This window comes from Balaenoptera ricei, chromosome 15, assembly GCF_028023285.1.
Source record: "Balaenoptera ricei isolate mBalRic1 chromosome 15, mBalRic1.hap2, whole genome shotgun sequence".
Classification (NCBI taxonomy): Eukaryota; Metazoa; Chordata; class Mammalia; order Artiodactyla; family Balaenopteridae; genus Balaenoptera; species Balaenoptera ricei.
This window is the reverse complement of record NC_082653.1, coordinates 66,573,078-66,589,574: the sequence shown is the minus strand read 5'-3', so window position 1 is coordinate 66,589,574 and position 16,497 is coordinate 66,573,078. Positions and strand designations below refer to the sequence as shown.

General features: G+C 48.9%; 1 protein-coding gene across 1 annotated transcript; it reads left to right on the top strand.

Moving 5' to 3' along the window:
• The first annotated feature begins 720 nt into the window (after positions 1-720).
• Positions 721-15,582, top strand: UMOD (uromodulin). Its single transcript, XM_059898443.1, has 11 exons — positions 721-852; positions 2,342-2,538; positions 3,709-4,485; positions 4,584-4,691; positions 5,818-6,026; positions 6,977-7,125; positions 9,513-9,758; positions 12,295-12,457; positions 13,058-13,139; positions 14,143-14,184; positions 15,254-15,582. Exons 2-11 carry the CDS (start codon positions 2,445-2,447, stop codon positions 15,313-15,315), a joined length of 1,932 nt encoding a protein of 643 aa, XP_059754426.1. The 5' UTR covers positions 721-852; positions 2,342-2,444; the 3' UTR covers positions 15,316-15,582.
• Positions 15,583-16,497: the final 915 nt, after the last annotated feature.

Genomic DNA, 16,497 nt, shown 5'->3' with positions numbered 1-16,497 from the left:
CTACATGCCTTTACTTGCATCATCTCCTTTAGTCACCATAACAACTCTAGGAGACAGGTATTGTCATTTTATAGATGATTAAAATGACCTCAGGAAGGAAAGAAATAAGCCTACTGGCACACAGCAATGGCTGATCAGGATTCCGATGGACTGACTCCAAAGTTAGTTTGTTCAGTCACAAAGTTATCCACCTCCCAAGGGACCTTCCTTCTTGGGAATTCAGATTCCCTGGTTCATAAAGTGAGTCTGGTCCAACGATGTCTGAGTTATCTTCTGGCTCTGACCTTCAGCCATTCTCAGCTCCTTTCCTGCTCCCATCTGGACCCCAGGGGAGCTGGCTTAGCCCATGAGGATGGAGTGTGCTTTGGAACCCGAGCGGCCACAGGTACATGTCCCAGTATGGACAATGAACACCCTTTTCACCTGGAGAAGCCTGGCTTCGGATTCTGACCTCTGCCTGGCTCCACCTCGTCCTTTTCAATGACCAAGAAAAAGCCCAGTAACTTGGCACTGTTTTCCCAGTTAATTTCTAACGAAGGAATCTCTTGATCCCAAAAGGTGCAGAACAGAGGGCTTGTAACTGTGGGCACAAGTGTGACCCCCAATGTCAATCATTTGGGGTCTCTACCAATTAGGAAAAAGAATAACAACCAGCTCACAGCCTAGGAAAGGAAAACACTGTGCCAAAGGAGGAAAATATTCCACCCCTGGGAAAACAATCAAGAAATAGAACCAGAGAATAACTGGAGGCGAGAGTGCCAGTGGGGGGCAGATGTGTGTGTATATATATACATATATATATATAGGAGGCACACACTTGTAAACGGACTAATTCTACCTTTCTGGCTTCAGGTAAGGCTATCTGCAGCTCTCACTTCTCCTAGCCACTTCTCCCCATCTGGTCTTCTGCTGATTTCCATTCTGTTTGAGGGAGGGGGGAGCAGAAATGAAGAGATGGGACACTTGGGTCAGACCTAGGTTGAGTCATCACTCTGCTGACCATTGGCTTTGTGAGCTTTAGTAAGTCAATCCCCCTCTCTTTCAGCCTGTGCTTCCCTAACAACAATTTTTTCATTCATTCAATTCATATTAGTGAAATGCCTACTATGTACCAGGCACTGGGGAATACAGCAGTGAACAAGAGTATCTGCTCTGAGCCTGCTTTGCACATATCACCTCAGTTAATCCCCGGACCACAATATGCAGTCGGTTATTAGCCAAACTATAGGTCACAACCCATCAGTGGATCATGAAATCATTTGTGGATTACATTAAGAATTTTATTTTAATTAAATATAATAGAATATGTCATCAAAGAATGCACACCGTAATGGTAAGAATTGTTTTATAAAACATTCATTTCATGTGTGCATGTGTGTGTGTGTGTGTGTGTGTGTGTGTGCGTGTGTATGTGTACAAGCAGCTGCACTGGGTCATGGCATAAAATAATTTCCTTATAGCAGATCATTGTCTCAAAGGCTTGCAAAACACTTTTCTAGGACACAGGTTCTTTGATGACAGGGGACTTCTTCACAGTGAGCCTGATGCATTGTAGTCACTCAATTTGTGCAAGCACTGATCTCTATTTCATAGATGAGGAAACTAAGTCTTAGCGAATTGAAATACATTGCCCAGTGTTACACTATGAGTTTACCAATCATGGTGATTGGTAAAATAGGGATTTGAATCCTGGTTGCAGGCTCCAGGTCCCACATATTTAACCACCATGCTACGCTATTTTGGTGCTGTAAAAATTGGGGTAATAGTAGATTATTTTGCCAGGCGGGTGAAATAATAAGTGAGCACTCTGGAAACATTAAAATACATTACGAAGGTTAATCACCTCTCAAGTTGCTTATCTCAAGCCACTTCTTTACAATATGTGAGTTGCATGAAGTCAGGGACTTTGTCTGTCACCTTGGTGCATAGCTCCCTGTTTGGCACATAGTAACTACTCAATAAATGTTTGTTGAATGAATAAACGTATCTGGGCAAGTTCAAAGTTTCCCATCAGGGGATCAGGAGTTGGCTGTTAAAACCCAAAGCTGCCTCCAATAAGATGGTGAGTCCAGAACACTCCCCCATCTTGCTGGTTCCTGCTCCAGATGAGAGACTCAGTTCTTCCAAATGTGCTAAAACTGGGGAAGCTGACGCTGGGATGTGAGTGGGAGTTAAGAGTAGGGCCATAGAGGGGAAAACCCCACCAAAGCAAGGGCCACAACGATACACACTTTTTGTTGTTCACATAAATGGCATCTCCTGGACTTACGCAGTGCACAACCAAAGTACTGTGGGGCTGGGAGTTAGATCATGTGTTTATCCCATCCGTCTCTGTTCACAGGACTTCAGGTGTCAAGGACAAGGAGGAAACCCCAAGAGGCCAGCCTTTCCTTGCCTTTGGGAAAGTCTTCCCAGACCAGGAGTAGCTGTGAAGAGCAGAAAAGATGAAGTGGCCCTTCTCTTCGACCTTAATGTGGATGGTAGTGGTGGTGACCTCTTGGGTCATCATAGCTGCAGCCTCTGACACCTCGGCAGCGAGTAAGTGCTGTGTGCGTATAGTGAGCAGTGCCCCCATTAGCAAAGGCGGTCTCAATCCCTCTCCTATTATGCTTGGGATTTGCACAGTCTTTATTCTAAATTCATTTCTTACTCTATAATGTACATAGGACTCACCCAGGAATTTTACTAAAATTCAGATTCTGATTCAGTAAGTCTGGAGTGGGGCCTGAGACTCTGCATTCTAACAAGCTCCCAGATAATGCTGATGCTGTGGTCCTTGGATCACATACGGAGAGACAAAGGTCTAGAACATCACTGAGGCCCCCTGGCACTTCACTGGAAGGTCAAGAACACACTCAACCACACAGGAGATTTGAACACACCCACGTGGCTTCCAAATACCTCCCGTTTAACACTTAAGTGACCATTCCGTTGGGTTGCACGTTGCTTCAGCTTTTCCTTGGAGAAGGGAGCTGGCCACCACCCCACAATCCCCAGCTGGGGTGCTTTGGGACAGAGAGTAAATACCATCGTGTTGTCGTGGTTAAGAGCACACACTCTATGGTCCTGCCACCTCGGTTTGTGTCCTAGCTCTGCTGCTTACCAGTGGAGCAAGTGGCTTAAAACTTCTGAATCTTGTTTCCTCACCTTTAAAATAAGGGCAAATACAAAAGTCATTCCCCAGGGCCATTGGAGAGGATTCAATGAGATAATGAATAGAAAGTGCCTATCCCAGTGTCTGGCATATAGTAAGTGCTTAATAAACAACAGCTCACTATCTTTACTGTTATCGGGTTGGCCAGAAGGTTCGTTTGGATTTCTCCATACGATCTTATTACTATTGTCACAGAGGAACAAAGTGTGACCGCCACCGCCAGATAGAGAGAGGAAGCAGGGAAGGAGATCTGAGCAAAAGGCATAGAATGTACCAAGTCGGGGAAGGGGTGACAGGGTCACCTAAGTCCTACCAAAGTGTCAAGAACTCTGCATTATTCCTCTGGAGGTGGAAAGGTGGACGTTTGAAAAGAAGACATAGCTTGAAGGCAATGCTTAGACACCATCAGGGGAGTTTGGTTTGTTTCTTTCGAAGGTGGTCGGCTATGGACTAAGTCTTAAAGAACGTGGGTACCCTAAGGGACACGGGAAGAGTCTCTGGGTGACCAGTGGCCTAGCGGCCTCCACTCTGAGTCTGGTCTCTTCCGTCCGCAGGAAGCTGCTCTGAATGTCACAGCAATGCCACCTGCACGGAAGATGGGGCTGCCACTACGTGCTCCTGCCAGGCGGGCTTCACTGGCGACGGCCTCGAGTGCGAGGACCTGGACGAATGCGCCACTCCTGGGGCACACAACTGCTCCGCCCCCAGCAGCTGCGTGAACACGCCAGGTTCCTACACGTGCGTCTGCCCGGAAGGCTTCCGCCTGAGCTCCGAGCTCGGCTGCACGGACGTGGACGAGTGTGCAGAGCCAGGGCTCAGCCACTGCCACGCCCTGGCCACCTGCGTCAACAGCGAGGGCAACTACTCGTGCGTGTGCCCCGCGGGCTACCGGGGGGACGGGAGGCACTGTGAGTGCTCGCCGGGCTCCTGCGGGCCTGGCCTGGACTGCGTGCACGAGGGCGACACGCTCGTGTGCGCCGACCCGTGCCAGGCCCACCGCATCCTGGACGAGTACTGGCGCAGCGCCCAGTACGGCGCGGGCTACGCCTGCGACTCCGACGTGGCCGGCTGGTACCGCTTCGTGGGCCAGGGCGGCGTGCGCCTGGCCGAGACCTGCGTGCCCGTCCTGCGCTGCAACACGGCCGCGCCCATGTGGCTCAATGGCACGCACCCGTCGAGCAGCGACGGCATCGTGAGCCTCAGGGCCTGCGCGCACTGGAGCGGCCACTGCTGCCTGTGGGACACGCCCGTCCAGGTGAAGGCCTGCGCCGGCGGCTACTATGTCTACAACCTGACGGCGCCCCCCGAGTGCCATCTGGCTTACTGCACAGGTGAGTGGGTGACTCCCCGCCACCCCAACCGGGCCGCGTGGGCGCCTCGAGGGACTGGAGCGCATATCCTTGTTGACTGTCTGTCTGTAACCCTGCAGACCCCGGTTCCGTGGAGGGGACGTGTGAGGAGTGCAGTGTAGACGAGGACTGCAAATCGGATAATGGCAGATGGCACTGCCAGTGCAAACAGGACTTGAGCATCACCGGTGAGGCCAGTGGGGAGGAGGGGAGGTCCTGAGAAATGTCAGTCACCGGGGGAGGGACACATTCCTGCGTGGGAGTTGGGGGCCCGTGGGGATGACCCGGGGAATGCTTATTATCCAATGTGAGTGGAAAGCCGGTCCGGTAATATCCATTTAAACCCAGCAAGAAGCTCTCTGGGCTCCCAGAGCTTGGGGAACCACCTCACCCCCAGCCTTCGTTCTGAGGCCCCCTGCACCACAGTGGATACGCAAGTGGCTGCCACCTGTTGGCCCGAGGCTACCTGAGCCATATTCCTGCAGCACAAGAGCGCAGGCGTGGCCCGCAGTCTGCAGTTTCTTGGGCCGGGCCCTCCACTGACCAGCTGAGGACCCTGAGCAGGGCCCTGGCCACCTCTAAACCTGTTTCCCCATATGGATAATGAGTGAAGCAGGCTAGTATTCCCCAAATTCCAGTCCTGATTTTAGTCACATCGTTCTTGTAAGTAAACTTGGGACATTGAAGTTCACTGCTGTGTCTGTGGGAAGTAACACTTACCCTACGTAGACGGTAACAGTAAAAATGAATACAATGAAAGAAAGGCATTCAATTTCAGCAGCTGTGTAATACTTTAATTTAAAAAGTCCAACCCTCTGTTGTTATGTGCTGCAAATACTTAGCCAGAGGTCTGCGCTCTGTTGTTTCAAAGGAAAATTAGCAAGTGTAGGGCACTGAAAACATTAGCAGCTATTGAGGACTGTCTCCTTGATGTAGAAAGGATGGAAAGAAATTGCAGTTAACTTATTAGCTTTTTTTGTTTGCTTGTTGTTTTGTTTTGTTTTACTGGGATTCAATGTTATTTAATGCCGGGGCAGTGAATGACCCAAAGATAATACTGTTCCTTGTATACAACCTACTCTTAGGGTAACATGGTCTGGTGGTTGGTCACGTGGATCCATCCAGTGAGCTGGGAATCCAGTCTCATGTCTCCATCTCTCTCAGAAGGGAGACCACAGCGGGAGACTGAAGCGACTCTGAGTACCCCCAGCTGGCGGCCAACCTGGCTAGCTGGGCCTGGGCCCTGGGGATGTGCCGTACCCTGAATTGTGGTCCCAGGCCTCCCTCCAATCCTGTCTTCCCTAATCATTTCAGATCTCTCCCTCCTGGAGCGCAGGCTGGAATGTGGGGTCAATGACATTAAGCTGTCCCTGGGCAAGTGCCAGCTCAAGAGCCTGGGCTTTGAGAAGGTCTTCATGTACCTGCGGGACAGCCAGTGCTCGGGCTTCACTGAGAGGGGCGACCGGGACTGGATGTCCGTGGTGACCCCAGCCAGGGATGGGCCCTGTGGGACGGTGATGACGGTACGTTCTGGCCAGTGTGGGACAGGGTCAGAGCACTGCCTGGTTCAAGCCTAGCCCTACCACTTGCTAGCTGTGTGAGCTTGGGTGACTTATTTAACCTAGCTGTGCCTCAGCTTCCTCAGCTGTAAAATGGAGTAATAATAGTACCTACTGCATAGGGTTAAGAGGGTTAAAGGAGTTAATGTGTGTGAAATGATTAGGACGGTGACCGGCACATAGTAAGTGCTCGGTAAACGTTAGCTGCAAATACGAGGACGATCCATAGTGATAGTTCCCCATTTTACAGACGGGAAAGGTAAGGCCCAGACAGTGCAATGACTGTTCTAAGCCAGTAGGTATCAGCGCTGAGTTCAGAAGCAGATCTGTTTGTCTCTGGCCATCCTGGGAGGCAGGGTCTGCATCACTGATGTTTGGAGGTCTAGGATTTCAGCTATAGAAGCCTCCTCCGAAGGGACCCAGAGGTAAACACTTGTGTGAGTGGGCTCTGCTTCCTCCCATCTCCCTCATCCCCCAAAAGAAAAAGAAAGAGGACAAACGAAACAAGGAAAAAATTGTCATTTGCCAAATATGGCTTTTTGAAGTTCCACCATTAATGATGACCCGGTACGTGGTTTTCAGTCTTTTTAGTGTTTGCGAGAGGAAGCATGGGGTGATGGGAAGAGTCCAGGCTTGTTAGAGCCCCTGTAGCAGGGGCAAGTCACTCAGTTCCCATGAACTTCTGTCTCCTTTCAAGAGGCAGGGAGGTGCTTGCCTTGCCTCTTAGGGTCATTGCAGGGTCAGTGCAATGATGCAGTATGAGCGTTTAGCTGGGGTGAGGGAAGGGGGCTAGCACATGAGTCGTGCTCGTGGAAACTGGGAGGGCAGTTTCAACACCTTTGGCTTTGAATCTTACTCAGATTCTATGCCCCTTTTTCCACCCTCCCTCCCCCCACCTCCCCACCCCAACACAGAGGAATGAAACTCATGCCACATACAGCAACACTCTCTACCTGGCAGATGAGCTCATCATCCGTGACCGCAACATCAAAATCAACTTTGCGTGCTCCTATCCCCTGGACATGAAAGTCAGCCTGAAGACCTCCCTGCAGCCAATGGTCAGGTGCGGCCAGAGAGGGTCCCCAACGTCCCTGGCCGGCTCCACCCCACAACCCCTTAGGCACCAGGCCCTTAGCTTCCCTGTCCACTGCCGCCCATGAGGAGCTGGGCGGAGGGAGGTGGCTGGGAGGAAGTGTTGGACTCCATCAGGAGCCCCTAAGGAGCCCAGCTAGGAAGTCTGGAGCCTGCTTTCAAATCCCGGCTCCATCACACAGATAGATGGCTTTGGGAAGTTGATGGCCCCACTCTGAGTGTCAGTCTTCTCATATGTGAAATGGGTTTAGCAATGCTGGACTGTCTTTCTTAGAAGCACAAATGTGCTCCGCAGAGGTGAAACCAATATTAGGGTCCCTGGCTTATCAGAGGGGTAGGGTGGGGTGGTTGGACCAGAGAAAAGAAGGGAGAGGTCTCGGTTCAGACCTGCTATGGGACTGGGCAAGTTGTACCCCATATCTGGACCTCAGTTTCTTTCTCTGTAAATAGAAGGAGTTTGAACAAAGAGGGGTTTACAATTCATGCTTCTTGGAGTATGAGGGTCTTTAACGAGGTGATTTAGGGGTGGGAACCAGAAAACTTCTACCCACATTGAGTGCCACATGAGGTTTTATTTTATTTTTTCCTATTTTTTAATTGAAGTATAGTTGATTTACAATGTTGTGTTAATTCCTACGTACAGCAAAGTGATTCAGATATATATATATATATACACATGCACACATTCTTTTTTCATATTCTTTTCCATTATGGTTTATCATAGGATACGGAATATAGTCCCCTGTGCTCTACAGTAGGACCTTGTTGTTTATCCATTCTGTATATAAAGCTTACATCTGCTAACCCCAGCCTCCTACTCCATCCCTCCCCAACCCCCTCCCCCTTGGCAGCCACCAGTCTGTTCTCTATGTCCGTAAGTCTGTTTCTGTTTCATAGATAGGTTCATTTGTGTCATATTTTAGATTCCACATATAAGTGATATCATATGGTATTTGTCTTTCTCCTTCTGACTTACTTCACTTAGTATGATAATCTCTAGTTGCATCCATATTGCTGCAACTGGCATTATTTCATCCTTTTTTATAGCTGAGTAGTATTCCTTTGTATATATATGTACCACATCTTCTTTATCAGTTTTATTATTTAAAAAAATAAAAGGATCCAGTTGCTAAATAAACTAGAAAATCTCTGAACAGGATGAATCACAAGCCAATGAAGCTGATACTGGAAAAAAATAATAGTTGTAATAATAACAAGTGTTTATCGAGAGCTGACCATATGTCAGGCATTGTGCTAAGTGCTCTACATGGAACATCTCATTGAAAACTTAGTGCACCCCAGGAGGTGTAAGTATTATTATTATTCCCATTATACAGATATGGAAATTGAAGGTTAAAGAAGGTTAGTAACTTGTCCAAAGTTGTAGAGGCTAGTAAGTGACAGAGCTGGGATTCAAACCCAGGCCATCAGGCATAGAGTCCCCACTCTACCATGACCTTGTCTTTTAAGCTTGCCCATGGTCACATGTTCCCTGGGCCAACCAGACTTGGGGAAGGGCACTGGGCACTGATGAGGGTGCTTTGCTGACTTGAAGGAAGACAGTTACTCATTGTCTGCTTTTGTGTGGCTGAGCAGTGCCCTGGAGCAATGTGGCCACGTCCCAGGCCTGGTCAGTTCCAGGGAACAACACATCTGTACGCAGATCTCTCTCTGGCTTGAGCTAGAGATCTCTTTCCAGTCTAACCAAGTCCAAACCAATAACCCCATTCTCACCTCTGAAATGGACTTCCACATTACTATTTCTCATGTACCCCATTTCCTCGGGCATCAGTCTTTCAGTGTCCTTTGTAGGATAATCCCATGGAGTCTACATCAGTGTGACTGTTTTTAATGTGATTTAAAATAACCCATTTTAAAAACCCCAATCTTCTGCTGTAGGTGCAGCCAGAACTCTGACTAAGGACTGTAGGACTCATAGCCCATCTTTTTAAACTGTTCTAGATTAAGACCAAAAAAGGAATCTAGGTGATTCCCGAGAGAATGTGTTTGCTGCGCTTCTTGAACGCAGGGGCCACCACCTGAGGGGGTGGACATGTTACAGAAAATGTGGTCTATGCATCAGAAGCAGCAGAATCACCTGGGAGCTCGTTAGAAAAGCAGAACCCTGAGCCCCACCGCAAACCTACAGAGCCAGAACCTGCATTTCACCAAGATCCCTAAGTGACCTGTGTGTGCTCATTGTACTTTGCAGAGCAATGGTTGGTGGGTTCCAGTCCTATTGCTGGATAAAAATGCAAATAACTGCCAGGAGCTGCTTAGGAATGCAGACCAGAAAGGATGACCTATCTGTTGCTATTCTCAGCTCTGGTTCTCTCACCAGCCCCTCTCCTCCTGCAGCGCCCTAAACATCAGCATGGGTGGGACCGGAACGTTCACCGTGTGGATGGCGCTCTTCCAGAGCCCTGCCTACATACAGCCCTACCAAGGCTCCTCCGTGACCCTGTCCACCGAGGCCTTTCTCTATGTGGGCACCATGCTGGATGGGGGCGACTTGTCCCGGTTTGCACTGCTGATGACCAACTGCTATGCCACACCCAGCAGCAATGCCACAGACCCCTTGAAGTACTTCATCATCCAGGACAGGTAAGGCCCACGGATGGAATTTGGGAGCAGGGAGGGTCTTTGGACTTGGATGGGTACAAAGTACATTTTTATATGCATTCACCTCTAGCTGAAATTTAGCATTGCCATTCATTATGATATAGGCAAGAAACCACAGAAATATTAGCAGGACATATGAACACATTTACACACATCAATACTTTTTAGTTACTATAGTATTAGAATTTCTACTAGATATTATTTGATGTAATATCAAATCCATGTACTTGTAAATATATATATACATTTATAAAATAGATATGTAAATATATAATGCATGTATCAAAAGTTTTAATATTTTAAGAACTATGTTTAATTGGTTTTCTTTATAATCTTATGTAATTTAGTTTATGCATTTAAGGCATTATTTTTGAGGAGGGAAGCATGGGCTTCACCAGATGGTGGAGGGGGTCCAGGACTCAGAAAAGGATGAGAAACCTGATGGAAAGGCAGGCCCCGGGCAGGAGCAGGCTGGCACTTGGCTGGGAGGAGTGCAGTGGAGGTATGGTTAGCCAAGGGCCAACTGAAACAGGGAGGACACAGGTGGGCTGCTTTTGACTCAAGTGCATTAGAGAACCATGAACCACACTGTGAGAAAGTAGTTCACGGTTTCATTCATAAATTGAACAGATATTTTTGGAAGTTTATGTGTGTCAGGCTGTGTGAATAACAGTGACTAGAAGGGACAAAAATCTCTGCCCCCATATAGCTGATATTCTAAGCAGGGAGACCAACAATGAAACAAAAGTGACATCCATGGCATATTAATGATGAAGGGGCTGTAGAAAAAAACCTAAGCAGGAAAAGGGGAGGGGCATTTGCAATTCTAATAGTGCAGTCAGAGAAAGCACTCCCAGGAGACACTGACCTGTTTCTGTTTCAGTTCTCTTAGTATCTGCATGGTCACATCAAGGGGGAAGGTCTCAGCTGGGTGCTCATCTGATGCTCACACTTCTGTTATTTGCTCATCTCCCTTTGCAACAAAAAGGAAGGAGAGCAGAAGTCTGTTTCGGGCCTTTTACAGTCAACAGTGTCTAAGTACAATGTAATAGCACTGCTTTACTTTATATTTATTAGTATGGTCATGTTTTATATATGGCAGCTAATACTGGTTTGCTATTTGTGGTCATGACCTTCTAAAAACTAGATGTATTTCAGTAAAAAGGTGTGTAGATTTAAAGAAATAGTAATAATGATATAATAATGTAAAATAATAATACAGATATTGGGAAACAGGAAAACATTCATGGAGATGGTTTCTGGCTAAGGCAAAAAAAGAACTGAAATTTGGAAAATGCTGGCATGACCTCGATTGGGGCATCATGGAGACTTGGGTTCATATCTTGGCTTTGCTATTTCTTAGTTTGAGACACAAGTCATTTCATCTCTCAGGATATCCATGTTCTCATATGTGAAATAGGCATAAATCAAACCTACCGTGCAGGGATTTTTTTAAGCTTTTTTTTTTTTGTCTGAGTATAAAGGTAGAGCATGTACATTGTGGAAAGCTTGGAAAGTTTTGAAAAAGAAGCATGAAGAAATGCTGGCTGTGGCCCTGTGTTTCTGCCGTGGCATGGGTGGGAGCTGGGCCGAGGACCACCAGTCTGTGAGAGGCTCAGAATATCACAGGGCGTGTAAAGAGGAGACAAGTTGGGGAGACCATGAGCAGCTAGAGGAGACACGTAGGTGCCTTGCTTGGGTTGAGTGCCTGGGGCTGCCGAGGGCAGCGCTGGGTGCCACGCTCTCTGCCTTTCATGAGGTGGGTCCCCTTAACCTCAGGGCTTTTATTTTGCCAAGTGAAGTCAGATCTGAATTGGAGGGGGCACAGAGTAGAGGGAACACTACCCCCAGAAGTTCCTTTCTCGGTTCTCCTCTGCAATCAGCCTTCAGCCCCTTTTCTAAATCCATTTTGAGCAGATAATGTGGAATAGCAGACAGGGTACCTGATTTACCTGCTCAGAGTACCTACGTACCCTGCTCCAGCCCAGCACCTGTGTGAGTCTCCGAACGTGCAGTTTTGAGTTTCTATCCATGTGTTTGGGTGCGTTGTGTATGTGTGTAGATGAGCACACACACTCCAATTTGGTCAGTGGCCCTCAGTGCTCAGACGTTTCCATTGTTAAAATTAACACCAGGCACTAGTGGACAGCCAATAAATGGTAGGTAATGATTCCTGAATGCCATTTCCTGGGAAATCAGGAAGTGCTGACTTTAGGATGGTTGCAGCTCTGTACCGATGACATTTTTACTTTAGAATCATATATATGTATCACCTATTGTACATCACATACTGTAATAAGTACTTTGTAATTTTAACTCATTTGATCGTTGCAACTATCTTATGGTGTGGGCTACAATTATTATTCCTCCTACGTAGATAGGGAAACAGGCTCAGAAAGGTTAAGTAAATGGCCCACGGTCACACAGCTAATAAGTGGTGGAGTGAGATTTAAATCCAGGAAGTCTGGCCCCAGAGTGTTTGCTTAGCCAACCGTGTTATATGACGTAACCTTCCCAGATGTCCACGCACGGCGGACTCGACCATCCAAGTGGAGGAGAATGGGGAGTCCCCTCAGGGCCGCTTTTCTGTCCAGATGTTCCGTTTTGCTGGAAACTATGACCTGGTCTACCTGCACTGTGAAGTGTACCTCTGCGACACCGTGAATGAAAAGTGCAAACCTGTGAGTCACCTCCCCTCCCTCAGCCTGCTCACCACGCCCTCCACCACGCCCAGCTCCCATAACCGAAGACATTTGGCCACAAGGTTCAAAGAAAACGTATAAACATCTCTGCCATGTTTCTGTTTTAGTACAGGGGTAGACAGAGCAATAAGATGAGGCTGGTGTGGCCGGGCAGGAGACCTAGGCTGTGGGGAAGTCAGGTGGGGTCAGGGCAGTGCAGCAGAACCTCTGGCTTATTTGCAAGCTTGTGTTCTAATAACAGAAACTGACATTTTTAAGCAGTGAGTGCGACTTATGTGTGTTAACTTGTTAATACTTGACAGCAACTCTGGGAGGGAGGTATTTTACCAGCCCCTTTTTCTATATGGGGAGAGAGGCTCAGAGACTCAGTGACTTTCCTAAGATCTTACATCTAACATATGGTAGAGCTGGGACCTGAGCCCACGTATACCGATCTCCTAACAACCCCTGCCTCTACCATCCTCAAGTCCCAGCCTGAGGCAGGAGGTTGCTCCTGTGAAGGGTGTAGCCCACTCCCCCTGGCAGGGCCACATTCAGTCTCCCTTGTGGAAAGGTTTCTTTGTCACCCTCTCCCTGCAGACCTGCTCCGAGACCAGATTCCGCAGTGGGGGCATCATAGACCAAACCCATGTCCTCAACTTGGGTCCCATCACACGGAAAGGTAAGAGGGCCCCTCCCTTCCCCACATTCCTGGCGAGAAATGTTCTCTGGAGATGAGGAGGGGTGACAGAACCTGGCACTTGGGATCTTACTGGGGTCTGAAGAACTGGAGCAAGTAAATCCTGCGAGGCGAGGTAGACTATAAGCTGCCTTCCTCTTGCCGGTTCTCATTCATTCATTCATTGCACAGCTGTCTTCTCATGCCTGCCTTGTGCCAGGCCTCGTGCTAGTGGTTAGGGTCTCAGGATGAGCAGCAAGAGGTACAAGCCTGGCTCATGTGGCACTCGTGGACCAGTAGGGGAGACATCAGTCAAATAATCGTGTATCTCTGCAGTTGCGATAAGTGCAGTCACGAAAATGGATCAGGAACTCTGAGCTCTTACAGCAGGGGAAGCAGACCTAGTGAGGAGGATTGGGGAAGAATGGAGCTGAGGTTTGGAAATTGAGAAGGGATTAACTATGAGGGGTCAGGAGAAGCAGAGGAGAGGGAGGAATCCCAGGGAGAGAGTAGAGCATGGGCAAAGGGCCTGTGGCAGGAGGGAGCCTACCATGCTGGGATAAGCCCAGGCAGGCTGGAAGGAGGAGGGTGAGCTGATGCAGGTTGGGGACCAGACCATGTGAGGCCTTAGAGTACTTCTTCTCTTTCTTCTCCTCCTCCTCCCCCTCCCCCTCCCCTTCCCCCTCCTCCCCTCCCCCTCCCCTTCCCCCTCCTCCCCTCCCCCTCCCCTCCTCCTCCCCTCCCCCTCCCCTCCTCCTCCCCTCCCCCTCCTCCCCCTTCTCCCCCTCCCCCTCCTTTTAATTGAAATATAATTGACATGTGGTTCTTGCTAAGGTTTTGGGCCTTTCTCTTGAAAGTAGCTGGCAGCCCCTGAGGGGTCCAAAGCAGGGGAGTGACACGATCAGATTGGGGTTTCAAAAAGACCACTCTGGCTGCAAGGAGGAGCAGATGGAAGGGGCTTCACCCAGGCTTCCCCACGCACTGACCCTTCTCTTTCCTCCCACAGGGAGCCAGGCCGCAGTCTCGAGGGCTGCTTCCAGTAGCTTGGGTAAGTTCAGGTCCTCTTTGCACAGGGACTTGCACCAGAACCTTCCTCTGGGGCTTTTATCTGTGGGCCCAGGGTGTGCTGGAGTACCTGGCCTGCTTGAGCTGAGCTCTGAAGAGGTGACGGCCCTTACGGAAAGTCTTGGACCTGGGGCTGCACACATAGCCATGGTGTCCCACAACAGTGCACGTGGACGCAGGCACGCACAGACAGGTGCACAAGAACAGACATCACCCAGACGTTCACACACACACACACACACACACACAAGAGGTCACGTGCACGTATTCACATTCACACACAAAGGTGCATGACAGCTGCAGCTGCATGTGTGCATATCTGTATATACAGACATAGACTCGCTTGTTACACACCTGTACACAGTGAGCAAGCACACACTCTAGATCTGCACCTTGGGCACTTCCTGAAGCTTCAAGGCTTATCTCTAACACCTTTTTCAGGATGCTTAGTGCCGGGATGAACACAGCAGAAAAACAAGAAACCCTGTTTTTCTGCTTCTCTGCTCCTCTGACCACAAAGGCCGGGGACCGGCAGCATTTTCATGGCCCTTGATTTTTATGGCCACTGAACTGACTGAAAATCTGGACGAAAAGTGAATCCATGTAACTGTTGTCCTGCTTGGCTCCTGGCACCTAGATCCGAGCAGGTTGTTACACCAGCCTAGTGTTTGACCTGAGCTAGTTCATCCCAGTATCAGTGAGCTCAGAGCTGGAGAGTCAAGGTATCCCCAAGAGGCTTGCCCTTTGTGAATATCCCTCAAGGTCACCAAGGTTGAGTAAGCTGGTCACTGCACAAGAGTGCCCTTTTGAGGGGATACCAAGGCTAGTGCCTGCGGAAAGCCTGCCTTTTTCAGATTGGCCCACCTGGGAGGGCACCTTTTTCTAATTGGTTTTCAGGGCAGATAAAGAGAAAGCTTCCTTTTTCTAACTGATCAGCCCAGAGAGGGTGTCCTTTCCTATTGGTCAGTTTAGAGGAAGCAGTTTATGTTCATTTTGCACATAAAATGTGCACATCAGTGCTGGCGGCAGCCCTGTAATCGCTTTCTTTTCAGGGCTCCTGAAGGTCTGGCTGCCTCTGCTTCTGTCGGCCACCTTGACCCTGATGTCTCAGTGATCAGTGGCTGGAAACCCTGCGCTCTGTGGTTACCAACTCACTTCCTACTGACTGGGGAGGCGATGCAGGCTGGCACTCTACCCACAGAGAAAGGAGCCCACGTTTCAGTCGCTCTGCTCCTATTTTCTCCCCTTTAATCCTTGCTACCGAAAAACAGCCTGTGTCTTTAAATGCTGCCTTCTCTCAAAATGGGACTTGTGATATGTCTGCACATGAGGCCCCTATCTCCTTAAATAGTGTTGCAAAATAATAATTTTGAAAAGCTCAGTCTGTGAGTCGTTTATTCACCCAATAAGTATTTATTGGGCACCTGCTCTATGTAGGCACTGTCCGTGGTGCTAAGGATCCGATGATGAGAAAAACCAGACTCCATCCCTGCCGTCATGGACTTCACGGTCTGGTCGCTGAGACTGGGTTCAACTCTAGTTCTGTGAGCTTAAATAAAATACACGACGTCTCTGAGCTTCATCCATCTATCTATCCGTTCAGTCAGTCAGTCAAGAAATATTTGCTGATCACTTACTATGCGCCAGGCACTGTGCTAGCTGCTGGGGATACAGCAGTGAACAATCCCTGCCCTCCTGGAGCTTAAGGTTTGGCAGGGGAAAAAGGACTTCAACAAGTAATGATAAGTGTGTCAGGCATTGCAGAAATGGAGGGTATAGCAGGGGGCTGCTGCTTCTGCATAATGGGGATAATAGTGATGCCCTCACAGGGTTCATTCAGTTCTCCAGAAAAAGTTTTTTGAGCACCTAATATATGCCAGGCACTGTGCTAGGTGCTGGGAAAAGACAGACGTGAATAAGATAGACACAGCCCCTGCCTTCTGGAGTCTCACAATCCTTATAGGTGACGTACCTGGCACGTCCTAGGGACCCCTCCATCCTTTGCACTTCTCCCTCCCAATGTAGAAGATGTAGACCTGTTTACAGGGACTTGGCAGCAGAAGTAGAAGGCAGACCATTACCCCCATTGAGAGGGGATGCTTTGCAAGGGGGGCCTCCAGGAGGCTCCTTGCACGCACAACCAGAGGCTGCCCAGGAGACCTGGATATCCCAAGGGGCTCTGGACTTCTTTGACCAGTAGACCAAAGGAAGCTGATGCCAATGGGAAATGTCTGCCTTGATGCCAGCTGCTTCCCTGGACCCCAGCCGTGGCATTCAGGAGAGACCAAGGCCCTGA